Raw genomic sequence first — 21,522 nt, forward strand, 5'->3', positions numbered from 1 at the left:
CTTGTCCTGACAGGGGGAGGGAGGAGGAGCTGTACAAAAAAGAGAGAGAGGAAAGATTAAAATGCTAAAATCTTGTCACCTGCACAAGAAGAAAAACAGGTTAGCCTTAGTCCTGAATTCCTTCCTTCTATCTGACTTGCTTACACTTATCGTCTTTCTATTTTTTAAGTCAGTTATTAAATTAATTTTTAAAAATCTAGAACACCAGTTTCAGAAGACAAGCTCCACTCATGAGGAAGGAACCTAGATTACAGGCAGCCTTGGAACTAAGATGCCGCTTGGGTTTTCTGGGGCATAAGTTGCAAGCCTTTATCTTTCTGATGAATTTTGTGATGCTCTATAAGTTTCTCTTTCTCTTTGTGTACAAATCTCAGTTGTTCCCTCTTGATTTTCAGGGATTCTTAGTCATGGTGGGGAAGCCTGTGCTTCACTACTTCAATGGCAGGGGCAGAATGGAGTCCATCCGATGGCTTTTGGCTGCAGCAGGAGTGGAGGTAAGGTGGCTGGGTTGACTGCTATTGTTTTTGTCTGCAGATCATTAAGCACTTACTTTGGGAAAGTTATAGAAAACTACTTTTTAAAATTTTTGTACTGGGGATTGAACTCAGAAGTGCTTCACCACTGAGTTACATCCCCAACTCTTTTTATTTTGAGACAGGGTCTCACTAAGTTACTTGGGCCCTCGCTAATTGCTGAGGCTGGCCTCAAACTTTCAATTCACCTGCTTCAGCCTCCTGAGTTGCTGGGATTACAGGCCTACTCTACTGCACCAGCTAGAAAACAAAAAGCAGTTATTACCACATGCTCTTTAAATGTTGGCTGTGAAAGAATTAATTAGTCCTTTTAATTAAGTGCCTAAATACTGTAGTAATTGTTAATACTAAACATATCCAAGATATTACAGTGTTCTATAATAATCAACAAAAAAAGAAGAAGGAAGGGTGTGGGAGGAAGGAAATGAAGGAGGGAGGCACAGAGGAAAGAAAGGAAGAGGCTCATTTTGCTTCATAGCTTCTGATTCCATTCTTACCAGCCAAGTATGGCATTCATTTAACTACACTTGAATCAAGACTATTAAGATAATAGTACTTTTCTTTAAAAGCCCAGAACAGTACTGACATAACATTATCGTTTACCACTAATATTATAGCTGTCCTACACGTTAATGATTTTTTTAATTATTAAAAATTTCTCAATACATTTTAAAAGTAGTTTATTAAAGTTTATAAAGAGCTTTCCAAATAAATCTTTGTGCCTCTATGCACATTCTGAATATAAAGCAATTGGCCTTTTCTGGAATCCATACAAAAAGTATTTTTCAGTTACTCTTAAATGGTCTCTTAGATAAAGGAACAAGTTTTCTTTGAACTTATGGTCTGTACCATGGGGACTTAGTGAAAAATTAGCAAGCAATACGGGTGACTTGACATTCACTAGGATATTTTGTATGCTGTCTGAGATCTAACAGAGGTCTCACGTTCATCTGTTCTCCAGAAATGAAAATACCTTTTATGAATGCATCTCAGAACATGGTTTAAATTGGAATATTTTGTGAAATGTACCACATTATTTCTCCCAGTAGTGCTTGAATAAAGCAACAACAACAACAAAACATATGTAGAAGTTTCATTTTTTTCTAAAAGTCGTATCTGGATTTTTTTTTTTAATTTTAAATCAAGTTAGAAGATTAAGCATAGTACAAAGAATATTGTAAATGAACATGACCCTGCTACCTGGGATGAACAATTGTTAAAATTTAGTCCTAATTCACTCAATATAGTCAGATAGTCTTCTGTTAAAAAATAAAACATTAACATATAAAGCTAAAATTCAGTTGGACCATCATCTTCCGGTCTGCTTGAATAACCTGTATCTAGCAAGTCTAGCTTGTATATTTTTGCATTTTTATCTGTATTTGCCAAAATTTGACTTGTGCACTTTTGGGAAAAAAATTTACTTACATGGTTCCTTCTGTGTATCATTCTTTATTTTTCTCTTTAAACTCAGCTGGATAAATGACAGATGATAGATGTTGAAGATGAAAGAGAGAGACACAAGGTCATTCTTTTATATCTTTTTTTATCTCAATTTTTCGTATTGTTGCTTTATAATACTATGGTATTTATAAGAACAAAGGATATGGTCAGTAAATACTTTTAACATTCAAGAAGAAAGAATATGGCATCATAAAACATGCACAGGAGACAAGAGTTACCTATCAAAAACATTCCAACTTCTTTGGAGGTTACTAAATATTTTTTAGTATAGTTTTTAAAAAAAAAAAACTTAAACTTCTCATTTTTCCTTCTAAAGGCCTAATTTTTACAAAACAGTAATAGGTCAGTCTTTCTTTCTGAGCCTCATGAATCTCTATCTTGGGCCTTCTGATTCCTCCCAGAGTTTTAGATTCATGTTGATACCATCATAACTTGTCAGAATTAGAAGGCAATTCTACAGTCAGTATCCATCTTCTTTTCCCAACTTTTCCTTGTCATTATGAGTCACAGTGAATTTTCAAAAGCTTAAGTATGCTCTTGTATATACCAGTTTGCTAAAATAGCTATGCTTCGCTTATCTTTGGAAACCCCACAGTGCCCAACACAGACTCTCACTCAGCCTTTATGCAAAGCACAAAATCATTAAAAAAAAAAAAAAAGTTCAGGAGGAAAAACTCAAAATAAAAATTAAAAAGGGATGGGAATGTAGCACAGGGGTAAGGCACCCCTGGGTTCAATTCTCAGTAACACCCCCCCAACCACCACAAAAATAAATAAATAAAAATAAAAATAAAAGGAAGAAAGAAAGCTTTGCTTTATACCCTGATTGTCCTTCTCTGTACTCCCATACTTGGTATCAAGTGCAGAATATGGCTTCAAATTGAAATGATTATTTAAATAAAGACTACTCAGTTACCAAGCTAATAATATCTGAAATGTAGTGGAAAGCTTTTCCCTTGGAATGAAGGGAACCCAGCGCTGGTTCTTCTATCCTTTAGCCAAGGGACTTCAGGCAAGTCACTTGGCCTCTCTGGGCTTCCTAAGCATCAAATGAAAACTTGGAGAAGAAGAGCTCCAATATTATGCTAGCTGTCGGCAGAGCTTGTTTTTGTGTTTGTTTTGTTTTGTTTCGTTTTTGTGTGTTTCTTTTGGCTTTTGATGCATGGTTCTTTTTACTAATGAAAATATAAAAGAGAGAACACCACCAACTATCTGAACCAAGAATAGAAGGTGATGGTAAGATAGTACTTAATACATAGTACTGGGGATCATCAATCAGAAGAAAATTTATTTCGTAAAATCAAAGGACTAAGAGAAAAGAGACCCCCCACACATACATATTACACACTCTATCCCTGCACAAAGATTCTTTTAAATGTGTAGCAAGTGTCCAACTTCCACCTTTTGAATGCCATATTTGTGCTGACTTAGCCATAGGAAAAGAACATGTCTACTGAATACCTTCTCATTCCTAGAGGACAGCCCAATGAGTATGACTTACAATTTTTTAGCTTATCTATATTTTCTGATTTTTCTATGAAGAGTTCTATAATTTATACAATAATATTGATAATATTTTAAATGAATAAGGACTCTTACATCTTTTTTTTTTTTTGGCACCAGAGATTGAGCCCAGGGGCACTAACCACAGAATCACATCTTCAGTCCTTTCGATTTTTTTTTATTTTGAGACAGGGACTAAGTTGCTGAGGCTTGCTTTGAACTTGAGATCCTCCTGCCTCAGCTTTCTGATCCACTGGGATTACAGTCTTTGTTGTCTTATAAAAATAGCAGAATTCCCTGGAGACTGCTGTGTTTCCTGCTCTTGGATTAGAGTTAAAGTTAATGCTGGTCTTTGAGGTGTAGAAATGAGGTGATCTGACACTTCAGTTTCATATTGTTAAAGGATTCAGGAGTGACACAAAGGAACTACATATTTGGTATACTTAAAACATTATTTTAGTCAGTAATTAGGCATTGTGTTTGTTAGCTTTTCATCACTGTGATCACTGTGATCAAAATACCTGACATAAACAACATAAAAGTGGAAAGATTTATTTTGGCTCAAGGTTTCAGAAGTTTCAGTCTATGGTCAGTTGAATCCAAGGCAGAAACATCATGGCAGAAGGACATGGCAGGGGGAAACTACTCAGCTCATGGCATCTGGAAAGCAGAAAAGGAAAGAGAGAGAGAAAAAGAGATGCACGTGCAGGGAACAAGAAATACTCTACCTACCCTTTCAGAGAAAGCCCACAGTGATCTACTTCCTCCAACTAGGTTCCCCCTCCTAGTAATCCATTCTATCATCAAATATCAGCTATCAAATATCAAATGGATTAATCTACTGATGAGGTCAGAGCCCTTGTGATCCTATCACTTCTCAAAAGCCCCACCTCTGAACATTGTTCACTGGTGAAAGGGCTTCAACACATGAGTTTTGGGGGTCACTTCATACCTAATCCTTTGACTTCCATGTAACTTTTTTCCATGGTATCAAGAGCAATGATAATAAAAACGCTAATAACGATGTATTCTTACATTCTTTTTGTTTGTTCCTTAGTTTGAAGAAAAATTCTTTGAAACACGTGAAGAATTTGAAAAGTTAATCCAAGGTGAGATGAAAATCTTATTACTTTTGATGTTACATTAGATCAAAGAGATGAGATGGTGTCTCCATTACTATGATCACTCTCCCCGCCCCCATCCCCACCCCTCTGTTTAATACTCTGAATAAGAGAAGTAAAAAATGTATTGACAGTAACTATCAATATCTTATTTCTATATAAGGAAGGAAGTACCTGAGTCTTGCAACCAGCAGGAGCCCTGCCTCCACGCTTCTAAGTCTAATTGTTCCAGCTCTCTCCTTTTCTTTCCCCTGAACTTTGTCTTCTTTTTTGCGGTTTCCTACTTCACGATACTGCACTGCTCCTTTGTTTCTTTTCAGTTTTCCAGGATGTAGTTAACTTCTTTATATTAAACTCTCTCTACAAAAGTAACTGGTGTGGCTCAGTTTCCCAGTTAGACCCTCAGATAATGGAAAGGAGAACTGGCCCAGCTCCAGATGTTTGATGGTGGAAGTGCAGAGCCAGCCTTACTGTTGCCCATCTGAGGAAGAGATGCAGACAGATGGACACACAGAGTTGAGGAAGAGAGAGAGAATTCTTCTTAATCAAAACATGGCCCTCCCTAGTTATGATTAGTTTGTTAGTTGGTTTTATTACAGAGAATAATACAGGGGTTAATTTTTTTTTTTTTTTTAGTTCTGCTTACTCACTGATAATTAATAGGGATTGATGGAAATATGTTCAATAGTCTCATGACTTCATGAAAACAACCAGGCAGAGAAGGTGGGATAGACAAGAATGGCCCATCTGGAGCCTGAGTTAACACTCAGGGTATGATCAAGATAGCTCAAAGGTAAAAAGAGTGGAGTGGCCATAGGAAAGGAGACAACGGAGGACTGGGGTCGTGGCTTAGGGGCAGAGTGCTCGCCTAGCACGTGCGAGGCTCTGGGTTCAATCCTCAGCACCACATAAAAATAAATAAACAAAATAAAGAATTGTGTCCATGTATAACTAAAAAGGAATATTAAAAAAGAGACAAAGGAATTAGAAAGAGGAATCTTTGGCAAGAAAGGTGGTGTGTGTGTATACACATACATGTATTTATTTATAATATATATAATATTAATATAATATATATTTATATATTTTTTTCAGTGTCTTCCAAGATATTCAATACTGTGTCTGGCCCTCCACACTTTTTTTTTGTATAAGTGAATGCATAAAAATTTCTCCTTTTACTTAGTCTCTAAAAATATTTTGATAAATATTATTTGATTATAATAGTTCCATTTTGTATCATCTTTAGAAAACTCAGTTGCCACTATCAAGAACAATAAATAATCCAGCTTTCTTTTGTGTTTTTCAAGGTGGAACCCTGATGTATGAACGAGTGCCCATGGTGGAAATGGATGGAATGAATTTGGTAGAATCCAGGGCCATTCTAAGATACACAGCTGCAAAATATGGCTTGTATGGAAGGAACCTGAAGGAGCAAGCCTGGTACAGAAAACACTTGTGACTTAAAAACAGAATAAAAACCTAACATTGAGGTTTATTAGCTGCCACATTTAGTGTAATTCTTGATTAATAGAAAATTCTTTTCTTGTTTTTTTTTAACATTTTATCATGAAAAATGTAACACATATCAAAAGAGAGAATATAATAGCACCTATTATAAAACATTTATCTTCATAGTTACCAATTCATGGCCAAACACTACAGTTTTGTTTTGTTTTTTTTAACATCCAGATGCCATATTTAGCTCTCATTCATAAAAGAAATCAGGCATTTCTCATGATTTGTTTGCCTCCACTAGGTGGAAGCAGCACTCAAGAGTAAATCCAAAGAATACTGAAAATTTTGTCAGGGAGTCATCTAACCCTGTGAAACTGAATCTGGACACGGTCCTGGAAACTACCTCATCAGTCTCTGAATACACCAGATACACCCCCAGCTTCCCAGACTCTATAGATAATTCTCATGTGCACCAACCAGTCAATTTGTGATGGGCAGACCCATCCACAAACTAGTAAAAGTCTTGTCTTACCTGTTTAAAACAACCACCCTAAATTGTAAAGTACTGCACAGAATTAGAAAGCCGTTGTTTGGTAAACAACAAAGAGTTCATTTTTACTAAATAAGAAGTGTTTTCTCATTGATTAAGCCATTGTTTCATTTCAAAAATGTATTTTTAGAAATTTAGTTTAAAATTTTCATGCAATACAAATTTTTAGATTGACCTTGTTTTATGTCTTAACCATAAGCATTCTCTTGCTTTCTAGTAGTTCCTTCTAAATTTCTGCTGACTACATTGCCGCAGTGTAGTTAAACATGTTCCTTTGTCTCTATTTTTATAAAGGGCTAGTTGGATTTAGAGAGTTTATCAGACTCAGGTTTTTTAGATACAGGTTCCAGTGGGTTTTGCAAGACTACTTCATGGGTGTTGAGAAACAGAATGTCTACTTATCTATCCGTCATGATATTAGTAGCTGTAGGCTTCAGTGCTATCATTCCTTCCACATTTATTATCTGGAATACTTCAATCAAAACAAAAACAAAAAACCTCCCTCACCTACTATCTGGTTACTTGGAGGTACATTTTCCTATAGAGAAGACAGGATTGATGCTTGGTTCTTTCTCCTTGTTGACCAGTTTTCCAAATAATGAATTGGTTCACATGCATCATCCAAAAGTGACCTATTGCCTGTTGTTATTCTTTATGCATCTGAACGAATCAATCTGCACATCTTTAATATGTTTCAATTATTTCCATTGTTATATGCTCAAATTGTTCTGCCTTTGGTCAATGGGAACCAAGTGGCTCCTGGAATTCTTTTTAACCTTACTCTAGTGGCTCTGATAACTTATTTATTCTCTGGTATAATGTGTTGATCCAGATCAATCCTATTTATCTCTTGCTTCAGGCCTGGACTCAGTCATTTCTCTAAGGAGCTGTGGTTCTTTTTAATGTAAAATAGTTTTAAAGTAGTTAATTTCTAAAACTAATGTTTGTAAATTGAAAATGAATCAATGATTTACTTATATATACTTTCATTGGTTTGTCACTATGATAAAGTCTCATATGTGTTTATATTTTAAAACTCCTTTAACCAACTACACAGTCCCACAACAACTCTAATGCTTAATGGTTCTCTAATAGTGATCCATTGCTGCCACATATTTTCTCACAGTTCCGAGCTGACAGGGCTCAGATGAGTCTCTCATGCAGCACTTCACTCATGTCTGGCACCTGGGTTGGGAGACCTGGAACATGTGGACATCGTCAGGCATTTTTCTCTCTCCCCACATACCTTCTCCATGTGGCCAGCTTGAGTGTACAGCAGGAGGTTCTCAGAGTGGTTAGACTTCTTAAATAGAGGCTGGCTGCCCTTAGAGCAAATGATAAAGAGAACCAGGTGGGATTTGGAAGGATTCTTATGGCCTACCCATGGAAATCCAAGAACATTACTTCCCTACACTGGGTCTAGAAAGTTCCCAAGGCCCATTCATATCCAAGGGGAGAATGAGACTTAATTCAATGGCAGGAGGAGCAAAGAATTTGAGACCATTTTCAAGACACACATTACTATTCTGGATTAAAGCTAAAAGGCCCATGTTTCACAAAGATTAGGAAACTCCCCTTGGACAGAGATTTTTCCAATACCCACACCAGGAGTATTCTCACTATGCCTTGGTCCTTGACAGACATAAGGCCATCTTTCCTTCCATTCAGGCATGGAAATGAAGGTGGAGGCAAGTGGGAACTTGCAGAGCAAGTTTTGTGCTCTGTTAAATTGCTCTACTGTCTGTGTTTGAGAACTTTTGATCCAGATGGAGAGGTTTGGGGCCGGACAGAGGTCTGTAGTTACCTCTTCCTCCATATGTATCACATGTACTAACATGGTGATCACACTATTATTACATTCAAACAGCCAAATACAATCTTGTCCAGTTTATTATTATGGCATCCTTTTAATGCTTTGTGTGAGTATGTCTATGTGTGTGAGAGATTAACATTGGTGTTACATAATTGATGTCACACACACACACACACACACACACACACACACACCTGCCTAGATATTTGAGTTCTATAATTATTCCTATCTCCCAGATTGATCTTTCTTAATATCCCAAAGGAACAGCATTCCATTATTATTGTTAGCTCACAAAACAATATTCCAGGAGGACCCCTGGTAGGAAGATGAAACTGAGGCACTACTTTAAATGTTTCTTTGGTCCATAACATGATATTCCCTTCTTCTGGAAAAACACGACCTGGAAAGTTAGGGTACCTATGACCTATGCTAAATAACTAAGTGTTAATTAAATAATTTGTATTATATGATTCAGCCATGATACATATATTTAAATGCATATATTAAATCATTTTTGGAACTATCACCCTTCCTGTAGGATTGACATGTATGTAGAAGGCTTGAGGGACCTGAGTGACATGATTATGTACTTTCCACTATCTCTGCCTGAAGAGAAGGAAATGAATCTTGAGTATATTCTCCAGCGAGCCATTACGAGATTCTTCCCTGTCTATGAGAAGGTATGTGACAGACTTATGTTTTGCTTGATGACTTGGATCAAGAAGAAAAATGAACTAAACTAAATGTAGATAAAGAATTTTAGTGGTGGATGAAGGATGGCCAAAACCTCTGTAAAAACTCAAAATTCTTCCCTCACTTGCAGTTATAAAACAAATCTACCTTCCTCCCACTAGGTTCTGAATTTTATTTTATTTTTTTAAAGGATTTCATGCATAAGTTCAGAATCATTTGTAGTTCTGGGTGCTGACAGAATTTCAGTTACCTGATATAATTCTAGAGTAAAATAAAGCTTTAAAGCAGGACTTGGGGTGGAAATCAGAGTCCCACACTAATTAAAGAGTTGTTGGGGAGGATAGTATTATTTCTAAAATGCACTGGCTAGTATTAGGGTTCAGGGAAGTTTATCAGGTTAGCAGAATCCTATGCAACAGACTAAAACTTTAAAAAATTGTTTTCAAAATAACCCTTTGTTTCTTGTGTCTTCTAAACTTTTAGCGTTTATAAAATTATGTCTGAAAAGCTTGTGCCTTAAGCAAACATCTAGACTGCATTGCTAACACCAGGGTTGGGACCTTCTTTAGCTATCTATGCTCTTACCTCTAGGAACATTCATTATAATATTAGTAAGTGTAGGAAAGAATCATTAAAAATGTCAGGGTTTCGGTAAAAAAAATTAATGATCCAGATGAGTTTTCCAAATCTACTGCCAATGCTGGTTTAGTCCACCCTTTCTGGGCTCAGGAACAATAGTTCTAAAAGAATGACTTAGTACATATATTTAAATCTATTTATCACCATCAAATCATGTAATCAGATTATTTAATTAATACTTAGGTATTTAGCATAGATTACAGGTAGCCTAACTTCCCAAACTACACTTTTTTTTCTCTTGATCACATTCAGTGAATTTTCAGTCTCTTTGTTCCAAGTTGGATCAAACTGTAAATATTCTACACCTTGCACTTTCTCTATATCATTTCCTTCAGAAATATGTAAGACAATATACTAATTTGTAATCGGCACATAATTTAAGAGATTTTTATCCTATAATTTTATAAATATTGGCAATGGAAGGGATGTCTGACATCATTCTTCCTAATGACTGCAGTTTTTGTCATACAGTATCATAAAGTATAGACGTTTCTCTCATGGCTGAAGATAGTGACAATGATAGTATCACTAACTACAGTACTAATCATGACGATGTCATTGTCACCTCCACAGAATGATAAGCACTGTGCTGTGTATTTGGCATATTTTGCCCTTTTAATCTTAGTAAGTCCATGAAAGAGGTGCAATGATTGTCCCATTTACAGATGAGGCAACAACAGCTGAAAATAACTTGCCCAATGTCATACATTCAACTAATAAAGCTGACACTTGCACTCAAGTCTCTAAATTCTGATCACATGTCCATGCACCATAAGATCATAAAGTTGGAGAGCTAGCATATACTTTACTATCTAATCTTTCATTTTGTATTCAATCAATTTTAACTCAAAATGACTCATAAATTACAGCCCTATTATAAGAAAACTCACTTGTAAAAATGAGACTTGTAAAAACTCCCTGAAAACAAAGTCCCCTCCAGAAGCAGCATAACTAAGGAACCTGCTCAGAGGCAGGGCAAACACAGACCTGGAAAAGCCACCAAGCCAGGTGCTGCACTAAAACCATTCATAGAGGTTCACAGGGTAGGTAGAGGGAGATAAAAGACGACAAAGCTCACGGGATCAAGCTGTTTCCTGTGGTCAGGTCAGGGGGATTGGAGTTGCTCCACCTCTTTCAGGTGAACTGAAGCTCCAAGAGATGGGGTTGGCTCAAGCTCATACCACTACCCAGGGGGCAGAGAACAGATTAGAAACCAGGTCTCTTAGCTTCTAGAACACTTTCTACAAGACTTTTCTAGAAGACTAGATCACAGTTTTACATGTGAGGTATGCCCTTAGTCCATTACCTTCTTCTCAACTATCATGCAGGCACTAAGAGACCCTGGGAAAGATTTCCTTGTGGGCAGTCAGCTGAGCTGGGCTGATATACAGCTCCTTGAAGTCATCTTAATGGCTGAAGAGTGCAAACCCAGTGTCCTCTCAGGCTTCCCTCTGCTACAGGTAATGCTATCCAGAGTCCCCAAGAACTTCAGAGAGAATGAATATGCATCATTTCTTTCTTCTTTTATTGTCATTCACTCAAGAACGTTCTAACTTCTTTATGCCAAGGCCTATACTAGAAATATAAAGATGCCCTCCAGAAACATACCTAGTCAGGGAGACAGACACATAGACAGGTATCTTCTATACAATGTGATAAATTAAAAAATAAAACATGGGAAAGCAGATGAGGGTCACTTGCACCAGCACAGAGACCTGAGGCAGGCTTCTTGCAGGGCTGAAGCCTCAGAGTAAAACCTCAGTAAAAGTTGCTTAATTTTCTAGATGAAGTAAGAAGAAAAACTTAAGATAATATCACAGCTGGGTGCAGTGGTGCATGCCTATAATCCCAGCAGCTAGGGAGGCTGAGGCAAGAGGATCACAAGTTCAAAGCCAGCCTCAGTAAAAAGCGAGGTGCTAAGCAACTCAGTGAGACCCTGTCTCTAATAAAATACAAAATTGGGCTGGGGATGTAGCTCAGTGATCGAGTGCCCCTGAGTTCAATCCCAGACATTACTCAACAACAACCACATAACCATTGGTGAAGCTTCTTCATGTCATGCATTGAACCAAAAATCAAATCCACTTTACCTCAGTTATTTTATTTATTTATTTTTTTTAAAGAGAGAGAAATTTTTAATGTTTATTTTTCAGTTTTCGGTGGACACAACATCTTTTTTTTATTTTTTTTATTTTTATGTGGTGCTGAGGATCGAACCCAGCGCCCCTCACATGCCAGCGAGTACGTTACCACTTGAGCCACATCCCCAGCCCTACCTCAGTTATTTTATTCCATCCTCAAGATAGACAGGAAATGAGACTCAGAGGTTAAATAACTTGCACATACTTGCACATAAATAACTTGGGTGTTGGGACTCATACTCAAACCTCAGTCTGTCTGATTCCATGACCCAAGTTCTAAAAGATTTTGCCACATTAGAGGCTTCCTTTATAATCTTTAAAATATTTCAAACATTGCTAGGTAACATGAGGGCTGGGGATGTAGCTCAGTGGGTAGAGTGCTTATCTAGCATATGCAAGGCTCTGGCTGGGTTCAATCCCTAGCACCAAATTCACACACACAAAAATTAAAATATTTGTAACATGAGTTAATGACAATTCTGCAGCCTCAATTTTCCACTTCATATTACTTTATAACCATGTTTTACTATTGTTATTTAGTCTACCTCACTTGTACACAATGTTATCTGTTGAATGTTTTTTGAAATTTCCAATACATAATATTCCATTTATTGTGCTTAATGAAAATCACAAACAACTTAAATGTCCAATACCTGAAAAAATATCTACATAAATGAGATACATCAGCTGGATAGAATTTTGTGCAGCTACTTAAAATGATGTTTTCAAAAATCATGTAAGAACATGAAAAATGTTTATGGCATAGGAAACCTGAGGACTTCTCCTTACAAGTCAGCAGAATTTTACTTTGTTTATTGTACTATATTCTTCTCTCATGAATTTTGACATTTTACATTTTAGGAATTCAAGGTCAGAATCAGCCACATCCCCACAATTTACAAATTTCTCCAGCCTGGAAGCCAGAGAAAGCCTCCAATGGATGAAGAATCCATTAAGAAAGTGAAGAAAATATTCAAATTTGAAAATGGCATGTTTCTCAAAAACATGAGCACTATAGAAGCTGAGTATTAACAATTCAAGAGGTTGAATTCAAGAGGTTCAGGACATACTGCACACTTCATTTATAGAAAGGCCCAGTAAAATATCCTAAAGATATGTTAATAAAGAAACAAAAGTAATAAATGCATAAGGAAATAAAGTCCCTAAAACTTGCCTGCAAATTAGAAAACTCCTTTTCTATTTTTCCTAAATATTCTGACACCACTTAGAATGATCCAAATATGAATTCTTTTAAAAAAATGATAAAGAATTCTTCTGGATTTTTCATGTGCAAAGAGTGAAATCATAAGTAAGCAAACAGATATCAAGGATTTCTTTAAAAACCAAAAACCGAATGACAAGAAGGGCATGTATCACCATCATTCACTTCTACCATCTTTTGGAAACAGTCCAGGACTCTGTACAGCTTCAATTAGTTCCTAAAACTTTGTCACTTGAGTATGTCACAGGTATTGCATATATTTCTATGATCAATTTCTATATCACTGTCATAATCAAAGGCTGAGTAGAAGCTGTTGTCAGTCTGAACCTGCAGGCTTTTCCCTTCATCTTTGACAGGTGACAAATAAGGAGAGTAGCTCAGTTATGACAGTATGTTCCAGCCTTGCTTGTGGTTAACAATCTCTTTGGCATCCTTAGGATTGATGGGATTTTTCTTTTTTAAAGTATATCAAGGACTTTGTTTAAGTTTCCTTTGGGGTTCAACCAATGGTTTGGGTTTTTTTTCCTCTTAATTGAATTCCTTGTCACTATCAGCTGGCAAATGAAACCAACCTAACAAACCAGATCTATTCTGCTGCTATGGGCTGAAGACTCTGCACTCCCTCACTTAAACAAAGGGTATGGAAACCAATAGGACTAAAATCACAGGCTTTTAGACTTCTGAGGGGTTTTGTTGACCATTAAGTTAAAGTCTTCCTTGAGGAAGTGGAATTGAGTCCAGAGACAGGGAGTAACCTCCCAAGAACACAATAGTCAGCGGCAGGTGCCTTGGACATTAGAAGTTATAACTATGCCCAAATTTGAAGTGGTGATTTGAGGGGGAAAAAAATACAACAACAAAACTTTTTAAGACATTTTTATTTTTTTATTTGAATACTGATATATTCTGTTAGAGTATATCCAGAACGGAATTCTTTTAAAGGAAAAAAATAACACTGGCAGAAATTAAATGCAATTAAAATGGAAAAAAAATAAAATTTCTGATATAGCACAAGTAACAAACATCTAAGTTAGTATTTTGTGAAGTCTACTTAGGAAATTCCTTTATTGGATAAGTTGTAGTTTAATTTAAACTTGAGTCATCAGTATTTGGAACTGTCAAAAACAATATTACAAATATAAAAATAGCCACAGCAAGTGAAAGAGCTTATCGGGATTCATTAAACACCTTTAATGAAAACAGTGCTTAACAAATAGAAACAGTTTAAATTTTTGCTGTTTTTTTTTTAAAAAAAAAAACTACCTTAAACTTTTATTCATCTTAGAGGAGACAGTATTACTTTTGCTTCTGACATAAAATAAGAGACTTGACATTCTATATTGAAATTTATCTTTTAAGTACAAAGAATACTCTGCCCATTACAGTAGAATGACAGGAATTTAGTTTTCGGTTCTTCTGGATGCTCACAGCAACAGTAAGACAAGTCTCAGGATCATCATGAGGCTGAATTAAAATAAGATAGAGGCAAAGGGAGGTCATTCTTACCTGGCATAAGATAGAAAGGATCACACACTATATGCAGGCATGTTACTAAGCCTTGGCTTCCAGGACTCTCTCCCAGCTCCACTCCTTGGAACAGGGAGAACACATCATCTCTGTGTTCTAACTTCTCAGACAGGAAATAAAAATGTTCACTGAATGAATGAAAAAAATAAGAACTTGCTGTTCCAAAGCTTGGGATGAGGGTTCATGAAAGAAAGGTCTAGGAAAAAACAAAAACTTTCAACAGCTAGTCAAGTAAAGCCACTTAGAAAAATAATCAAGGAGATGGCCATTAACTGGGTCTTGTCCTCTTGACAGCAAACCCTACTTCTGATTCTAACACAGAGCATCCTTTTTAGAACAGGATTATAACTGGAAAGCAGTCCTTTGTAATCAAATTTTCCCCCTCCTTAGAAACATATCATCTAGCTACACTAGAAAATTCTATATGAAAGTGGAAAAAAAAGAACATGGAAATTATTCATTATGCTATTATTACCCACAGAAAAAACACTATTAACAGTCTGAGGTGTTTCCTTCTTATCTTCTTTGTTTACATACAGACATTTTAAAACAATAGGTTTGCATTGTGCTCCGTGGATTTTGATTTTATTTTTATACCTTATTATGTCATCAAGATTTTCTAATGCCATTAAACAGGTTTTGAAAACATGATGTACAAATGCCTACTCAATATTCCATTAAGTGGGCAAAGTATTTATTGGAATATTTCCTTTCTGGTGAATTTCTAGGCAGTTCCTAATTTTTCAGTTTAACATGTTTTCCATTCGAAATAAAGTCTCAATGAATAGTCAATCTTTGTGTACATCTCACTTCTTTTAAATAAATTCCAAACAGTGAAAATACATGTCAAAGGGAGCTGACTTACTGATGGATTTTAACACTTAAAAGTCAGCTAGGAAGAATGAAAAAACATGTTATCTCTAAATTTTTATTTGGTAACATGCTTAATCTCTTGGACAAAATTACCAGATCAAATTGACAAAAATTGGAGACCCCCTACCTACCTTTTTAAAGAATACTAAAATTTATCTCCCTTCAAAAATTCAAAATAATTGCATGAGACTATCACTGTCCAACTCTCTTTAGAGACGTAAATGAAGAAATTTACTGCTTTAGGTTGATGAATCTTGTGGGGAAACAAGGCTGAATTTAGCTCTGAATTATGAAAAAGGTAACTGTGTCCATGTGATCAGATAATAGTGACACTAATTGTTTCTGGGAAGAATGACTATGAACACATCAGTGCCAAAGACTGAATCCACTATGGTTTAAGGTTTTTACAATCATGCTTATTATAATAGAAACTATTTTCACCTTTCAAATTAAAATTGACTTTTGAACAAAAATCAGCCCTTCAAAATGATGGCAGAGGAAAGTAAAAATCACAATAGTTCTTACCTTAAACCTGCAACCAGCCCAGCAGGCATTATTTTCTTAGAACGCTTAAATCTCACACCCATTATTGTGGCCAGGAAGAAAGCTGTAACTGAAAACCAAAATCAATTCATGAACCAGAGTATCAAACATGTTATCAGTGCTTGCTTGCAGAAAAATAAATAAATAAATAAATAAATAAATAGAAAAATAGGATACTGTTTCAAAGCTTTCCATACGACAACTATTATGTACAGGCACTGAGTTGCTATTTCTTGAAAAAATAAAGGGCTCTATTAAAATGCTTTATTAAACAGCCTATCAAAATTTTTGAGTAAACAAACATATTGAGGTCCATTCCTGAAATATCTTCCAAAGATTCTTTTTCTACCTAAATTTCTCTTCACAGGACACTCCTCAAAGGCAAGAACTACACAAGGTTCCCACAGGGAGCCAGTCAATAAATGCTGGTTAATTTAGTAAGGAAAATAATACAAGTGTTTCTTTTAAAAGATCTGATTATAAACTAATACTGGAAGGCAAACTGTTTTCTTGATAGCATTCCATTTTGGGAGATTAAATGCCTGGAGACTAAATAACAACCTTATATTCAGAAGCATCAGGTCAGGAGCTGAACCCAAAGGAGAGAAGGATGTTTCTGTGTAAGACTTCAGGGTGTCACTATTACAACTTAAGAACAGTTTCAAAGCTGTTGACATAAAATTGAAATATGTATTCATATAAAATACATATTGATATAAAATATGATTGACAACAAACATGGGAACTATTTGTTATGGTTTGGATGTGAGGTATCCCCCAAATGCTCAGAGGAGAAACGACTGAATTGTGAGTCTCTTAACCCAATCAGTAATTTAATTCCCTAATAGGGATTAACTGAGTGGTAACTGAAGGGGTAACGCGTGGTCTCAGGAAATTGGGGCGTGACTTTGGGGTTTATATTTGTATCTGGCAAGTGGAGTCTCTCTTTTTCTGCTTCTTGATCATCATACAAGCTGCCTCCCTCTGCCACACTCTTCTGTCATGATATCCTGCTTAACCTCAAGCCCCCCAAAATGGAACCAACCTTCTATGGACTAAGACCTCTGAAACTGTGAGCCATCTAACAAACTTTTCCTCCCATACAATTTTACTGGTTTGGTCTTTTAGTCACAGCAGTGAAAAAGCTGACTAAAACCCTACTTAAGTATATATGAATAAAAGGCTCAACATATCTATACCCTGCTGAATAGGTTTAGCTCTGAAACAATCTTCATTATTAGAAATATCCCTACTCTTGTATTTAAAATAAGGGAAGAAAAACACACCTAATCTCTTTCTCTTCCTCAAATATAAACAAAATAAAATTTTGTTTTTATTTATATTTTCCTCCATATCTCACCATGGCATTTTGAATAAATCAAATAAAGACAATTTTCTTGGTGTAGTTTTCTAAACCTTTGCTGTATTTCTCTTTCCAGCTAGACAAAAGAAAGCCAAGTACTCTGAGGGCTTAAACATATAGGTTTCCATTTTTTTCTGTGGACATTCTCTCACTAAAGCCCACAAAGGAAGAAGGTAAGAAGGGGTCAGTCTTGCTTTCTCAAGGCAGATCAGAATCTAAAAGCTGTTTGTAGATTAAATAAAATAGGTTGTCTCTTTTTAGATATTTTCACAGCAACATAACAACCATGCTTAATATGTACATAGGAGAATTAGCAGAAAATCTAGGAATGGTTCCTTGCTTTTTCTAATTTCATTTTTCTTATAACAAGTTTTAGAGAAATTTGAGTTGGAAGGCATTGTGGCAGTACCATTTTTTATCAGGTCTGTCTAGAAAGGAACAAGGGTTGTGTTCAGTCTCCACCCAAGTGCATGGCCACTCAACATTTGACAACATATTTTCTAGTCAACCTAGTACAGGGTATCAAGAAGGCCGCTCCAAGGTCTCAAGGTCTGTAACTGGGGGCGGGGGCGGGGGGGGGGGGGAGTGCTTTACTTACATAGTGATATTTTAACATCTCGTTTGTCCATGGAGACACGGTAAGCTCCATAGCCCGCCAAAAATCCAATAAAAAGACCAGCAATCAAAGATGGAACACCACCTGGTGAGAAAAGTATGGACTCACAAAGAGAATCTCAAAGTGAAAGGAATTCATTCATCATTTCAAGTGCAACACAGGCACCTTCGAACATATTCCTACTAGAGCATCTTGACAGAGCCAAATTAAGTACGGATCTCTTCAGGGATGGTTTCTAAGAAACAACTGTTTGATGTTGAACCCCAAAACATAAGGCAGAGGAACTCTGAACACAGGGCAATGCAGGGGTCAGGTGTCACTGGGAGGAATAAAGAAAGCTTGCATTGTAGTAGTTGTGCTGACTTGATTGTATGATCTTGGGCAATCAGTTCACTTTTAGGAACTCTTCCCTCCCCGCTTTTCCCCTTGGATCCACCATTTTTACTATAAAGTTGTGATGATGGAAAATGAGGTCCAAAGGTATTTTTTAGCTCACAAAGGTAAAGACAGAAGGTCTGTGCAAACCAAGCAATGTTTTTTTTTCCTGAATAATTAACAAATCATCAAGCCCTAAGGCGCCAGAGGAGACTACACCAAGAAAGTCGAAGATGCAGGGCACTAACCCAGCAAGCCAGTCCCCAGCCCAGCCACCCAGCCCAGGACACCATGATAAACACTGAGCACTTCTGTGCACTAGACGGGGAGTTTTATGCTGGTGACCCTGTGATCAAGGGTGACACTGTGATCAAAGCACACACAGTCCTTGCTTTACAGAACTTGTTTTCATTTAGAATCTACTGGATTAGAATCCATGAGGGTAAGACTGAGGTATTTCTATTTTTCAAATATTCACAGGGAATTCAGATATGTAGCCAGGCATAAGAACCACTGCAGGAAATGCAAACATAAGCATACGTGCTTGTGCATGAGTGTGCACATGCATACACACACACACACACACAGAATTCTTTACATCCCTAAAAAAGGCAAGCAAAAACATTTAAGCCTAGCACAGCAGTGCACACCTCTAATCCCAGTGACTTGGGAGGATGAGTGGTTAAGTGCCCCTGGGTTCAATCGCTGGTAGCATAAATAAATAAATAATGTTTAGGTGTTCTTTTCTGTTATATAAATAGAAGTTTTTAGATATGTCTTTGACAAGAAAAATTGTTTCTTCAGTAACAATCCTATCAGGGTTTTACGCTGAGTCCTCTTTGAAGTAGATCATAAAGCATCAGCCCTTGAGAAATTATTTGCAGGTATCACTTTGGTGGCATCATTGTTTGTCCTTCAAAAAATATCTACAATACACATATTCAGAGAAAAACAACAAACAAAAATGTAAGGTGAACTACAATCTGTAAGGAATCTTAGAAGGGAATCTATTCTAATCTGCCAGTTGTTTTGCTATGAGACAGAACTGTTCTTCTGCCTGTGGCTTCTGAGATAACTCTAAGGAAGTTCCTAACTTCTAACTGTGTACACCTGGCTTTTTCACTCAAATTCAAATTTACCCTTGTCACAGGTGTAATGCCCTTTGAAATACCGCTTTACTTTTAAAAGCTCATTAAAATAGAAGAAACAAACATGAGACACCATGACTACACATGCATCTACTTAGAACAAAGTAAAGCATAAAATCTTGACCTTTTACTTTTCTCCATAAAAACCCTTTAAGTAATCAACTAGGCTCTTCTCCCTCTTTTAGATACAGATGAAGAGGTAGCTTTGGGTATTTTACCTTGGTATTTAACAAATCTCTTCCTTTGCAACACATACCAATAAAGCTCAGTTTTTAACATAATTATGTAAAACACAAAAAGCTTTATTTAATAATAAGCGAGCTCTGGGGAAGGTTAAATCAATTAACTATGCAATTCATAATGGCAGGTGAAATTAGACTTTTATGCTGGAGAAGCCCCACGTTGGAATGCTCTGTCATGCTCAGTCCCATGTAACCCCTTCCCTCCATGAATCCCTTCCATGATATGCTGGTCCTCACCTCCTTCTAAGATATCATTAACTTCTTGTCCTACTTACAGACCCTCAGATGATCCTAGCACATTCAGCAACTCCCCAGTAAGTTCCTTTGATGAAAATTTTGTGTTTTGGCTTACCTCTCCGCTTATATCCTAAAATGCTTCCAAACGTCACAAGGGCTGCATAACCAAAACCAATCAGGTCCATTGGTGAGGCCTCAATTCTAAAGCAAGGAGGAAGGAACAAATGATTCAAAATAAAGAGTCTGGGGGAACAAATACATAGTAAACTGAAAGGCATCCCACAGAATCATAAAAATTAATTTCTATAGTGCTCTAAAGAAAGGGTCAAGGCCACTCCCAACACCACTGTCTTGCTATCCTCATTCTCGGGCATGGCGGGGGGGAGGGGAGCACCTCAGGTTAACTCTCCTCTTTCTGTCTTCAAGCTGCACCCTCAGCTATTTAGGTCCTTCTACTTCTCAAATAAGGCTTGTGCTCTGCCAGCTGGGTCTCCTCACTGGATGGAAACACTACAATCTATACTTCCTACTTCCATTTCTATAACATTCTCCCTCTCCTCCACCTACAGGACCCCAACTAGCCTCTGCACCTTCTCCTCGACCTCTGCCCTTAACTAACCCAGATCCCCTTAATCACTCTAGCTTCTTCTTCCTCTAAATGACTTCTGAAACTCCATCATATAATTCTTTCATATTTTGCAGACATTCATCCTTCCATGCTCCCCATACTGCAGAACAGAAAAGGAAGACATCCATGCATAGCTCCTGGGTGTTTGCTTGGAGACTGAACCAGAGTTTCACTTTAAACATATGCTCTGTCACTAGACAGTTCTGGGGAGGCAGAGACATCCACATTAGAGTGATGACAAATCAGTAAAAAATATAAATGAAAGTGAAGGCTGGCACAAAGTTAACTGCATGATAATGACATCTTATCCTGCATCACAGCAGCGGTCAAAGCATATCTCGGGGTGAGAAGGTGAGAAGATCCCTGTGGACACTGTCCTATTTTTTTTTTTTTTTTTTTTTTTGGTAATGGGAATTGAACCCCAAGGGTGCTTAACCACTGAGTCCCATCCTCAGCTCCTTTTTTATTTTTTGAGAAAGGATCTCCCTAATTTGCTTAGGGCCTCACTAAGTTGCTGAGGCTGGCCCCAAACTTGTGATCCTCCTGCCTCAGTCTCCCAAGTTGCTGGGAATACAGGTACGCACACTGGTGCCTAGCTTCTGTATTCTTTAAGATGTAGTAGAAAGTGCGCTGGCCACAGGCTAGAGATGTGGTTCTGGTCACTTGCTGGCGGTCAGTCCTAAAACCATGCTCTTTCCTTCTTCCAAGTCCTCCCAGTGAGAGAAACAAACGAGAGGAGCTCTGAAGTTCTTCTGCTTTATGAATTCTAAGAATCCTGGTGGCGCTTTTATATCTCAACTTTCTTATATCTACATTTCTTCCACAGGGAAAATAGT

General features: G+C 36.9%; 2 protein-coding genes across 6 annotated transcripts in view; one reads left to right on the forward strand and one right to left on the reverse strand.

Annotated features, from left to right (window-relative positions):
• LOC124102332 (glutathione S-transferase) lies at window positions 1-14,427 on the forward strand. 3 transcript variants are annotated; one of them, XM_058583696.1, is made up of 7 exons: window positions 1-99; window positions 396-494; window positions 4,558-4,609; window positions 5,929-6,061; window positions 8,978-9,119; window positions 11,100-11,231; window positions 12,774-14,427. In XM_058583696.1, the coding sequence occupies exons 2-7, from the start codon at window positions 408-410 to the stop codon at window positions 12,942-12,944; spliced, it is 717 nt and encodes a 238-aa protein (XP_058439679.1). In that variant the 5' UTR covers window positions 1-99; window positions 396-407; the 3' UTR covers window positions 12,945-14,427. The 3 variants fall into 3 exon arrangements, with proteins under 3 accessions (XP_058439679.1, XP_058439680.1, XP_046314558.2); XM_058583697.1 differs by lacking the exon at window positions 1-99 and adding an exon at window positions 125-298; XM_046458602.2 differs by lacking the exon at window positions 1-99 and having other exon boundaries at window positions 126-494.
• The window catches only part of Tmem14a (transmembrane protein 14A), a 15,179-nt gene continuing 7,651 nt past the window's right edge, over window positions 13,995-21,522 (reverse strand). For all 3 annotated transcript variants that reach the window (XM_046458607.2, XM_046458608.2, XM_058583698.1), the window contains 4 exons: window positions 20,174-20,259; window positions 18,039-18,140; window positions 16,060-16,147; window positions 13,995-14,598 (listed from right to left, as the gene is read on the reverse strand). In XM_046458607.2, the coding sequence (XP_046314563.1) occupies window positions 14,559-14,598; window positions 16,060-16,147; window positions 18,039-18,140; window positions 20,174-20,259 (316 nt within the window). In that variant the 3' untranslated portion in view covers window positions 13,995-14,558. The remainder of the gene's footprint in view (window positions 14,599-16,059; window positions 16,148-18,038; window positions 18,141-20,173; window positions 20,260-21,522) is intronic.

Source organism: Marmota monax, unplaced genomic scaffold (genome assembly GCF_021218885.2).
Source record: "Marmota monax isolate L192 unplaced genomic scaffold, Marmota_monax_Labrador192_F-V1.1 WCK01_AAM20220418_F8-fsc00191, whole genome shotgun sequence".
Taxonomy (NCBI): domain Eukaryota; kingdom Metazoa; phylum Chordata; class Mammalia; order Rodentia; family Sciuridae; genus Marmota; species Marmota monax.

What these genes read in the sequence shown, in the direction of transcription:
- LOC124102332 (XM_046458602.2), top strand. Translation starts at nt 231, where the DNA reads ATGAGGAAGGAACCTAGATTACAGGCAGCCTTGGAACTAAGATGCCGC. An exon ending in ATTTGAAAAGTTAATCCAAG is followed by an intron (nt 4,610 to 5,928) that starts GTGAGATGAAAA and finishes GTGTTTTTCAAG; the next exon opens with GTGGAACCCTGATGTATGAA. An exon ending in CAGGCTTCCCTCTGCTACAG is followed by an intron (nt 11,232 to 12,773) that starts GTAATGCTATCC and finishes TTTACATTTTAG; the next exon opens with GAATTCAAGGTCAGAATCAG.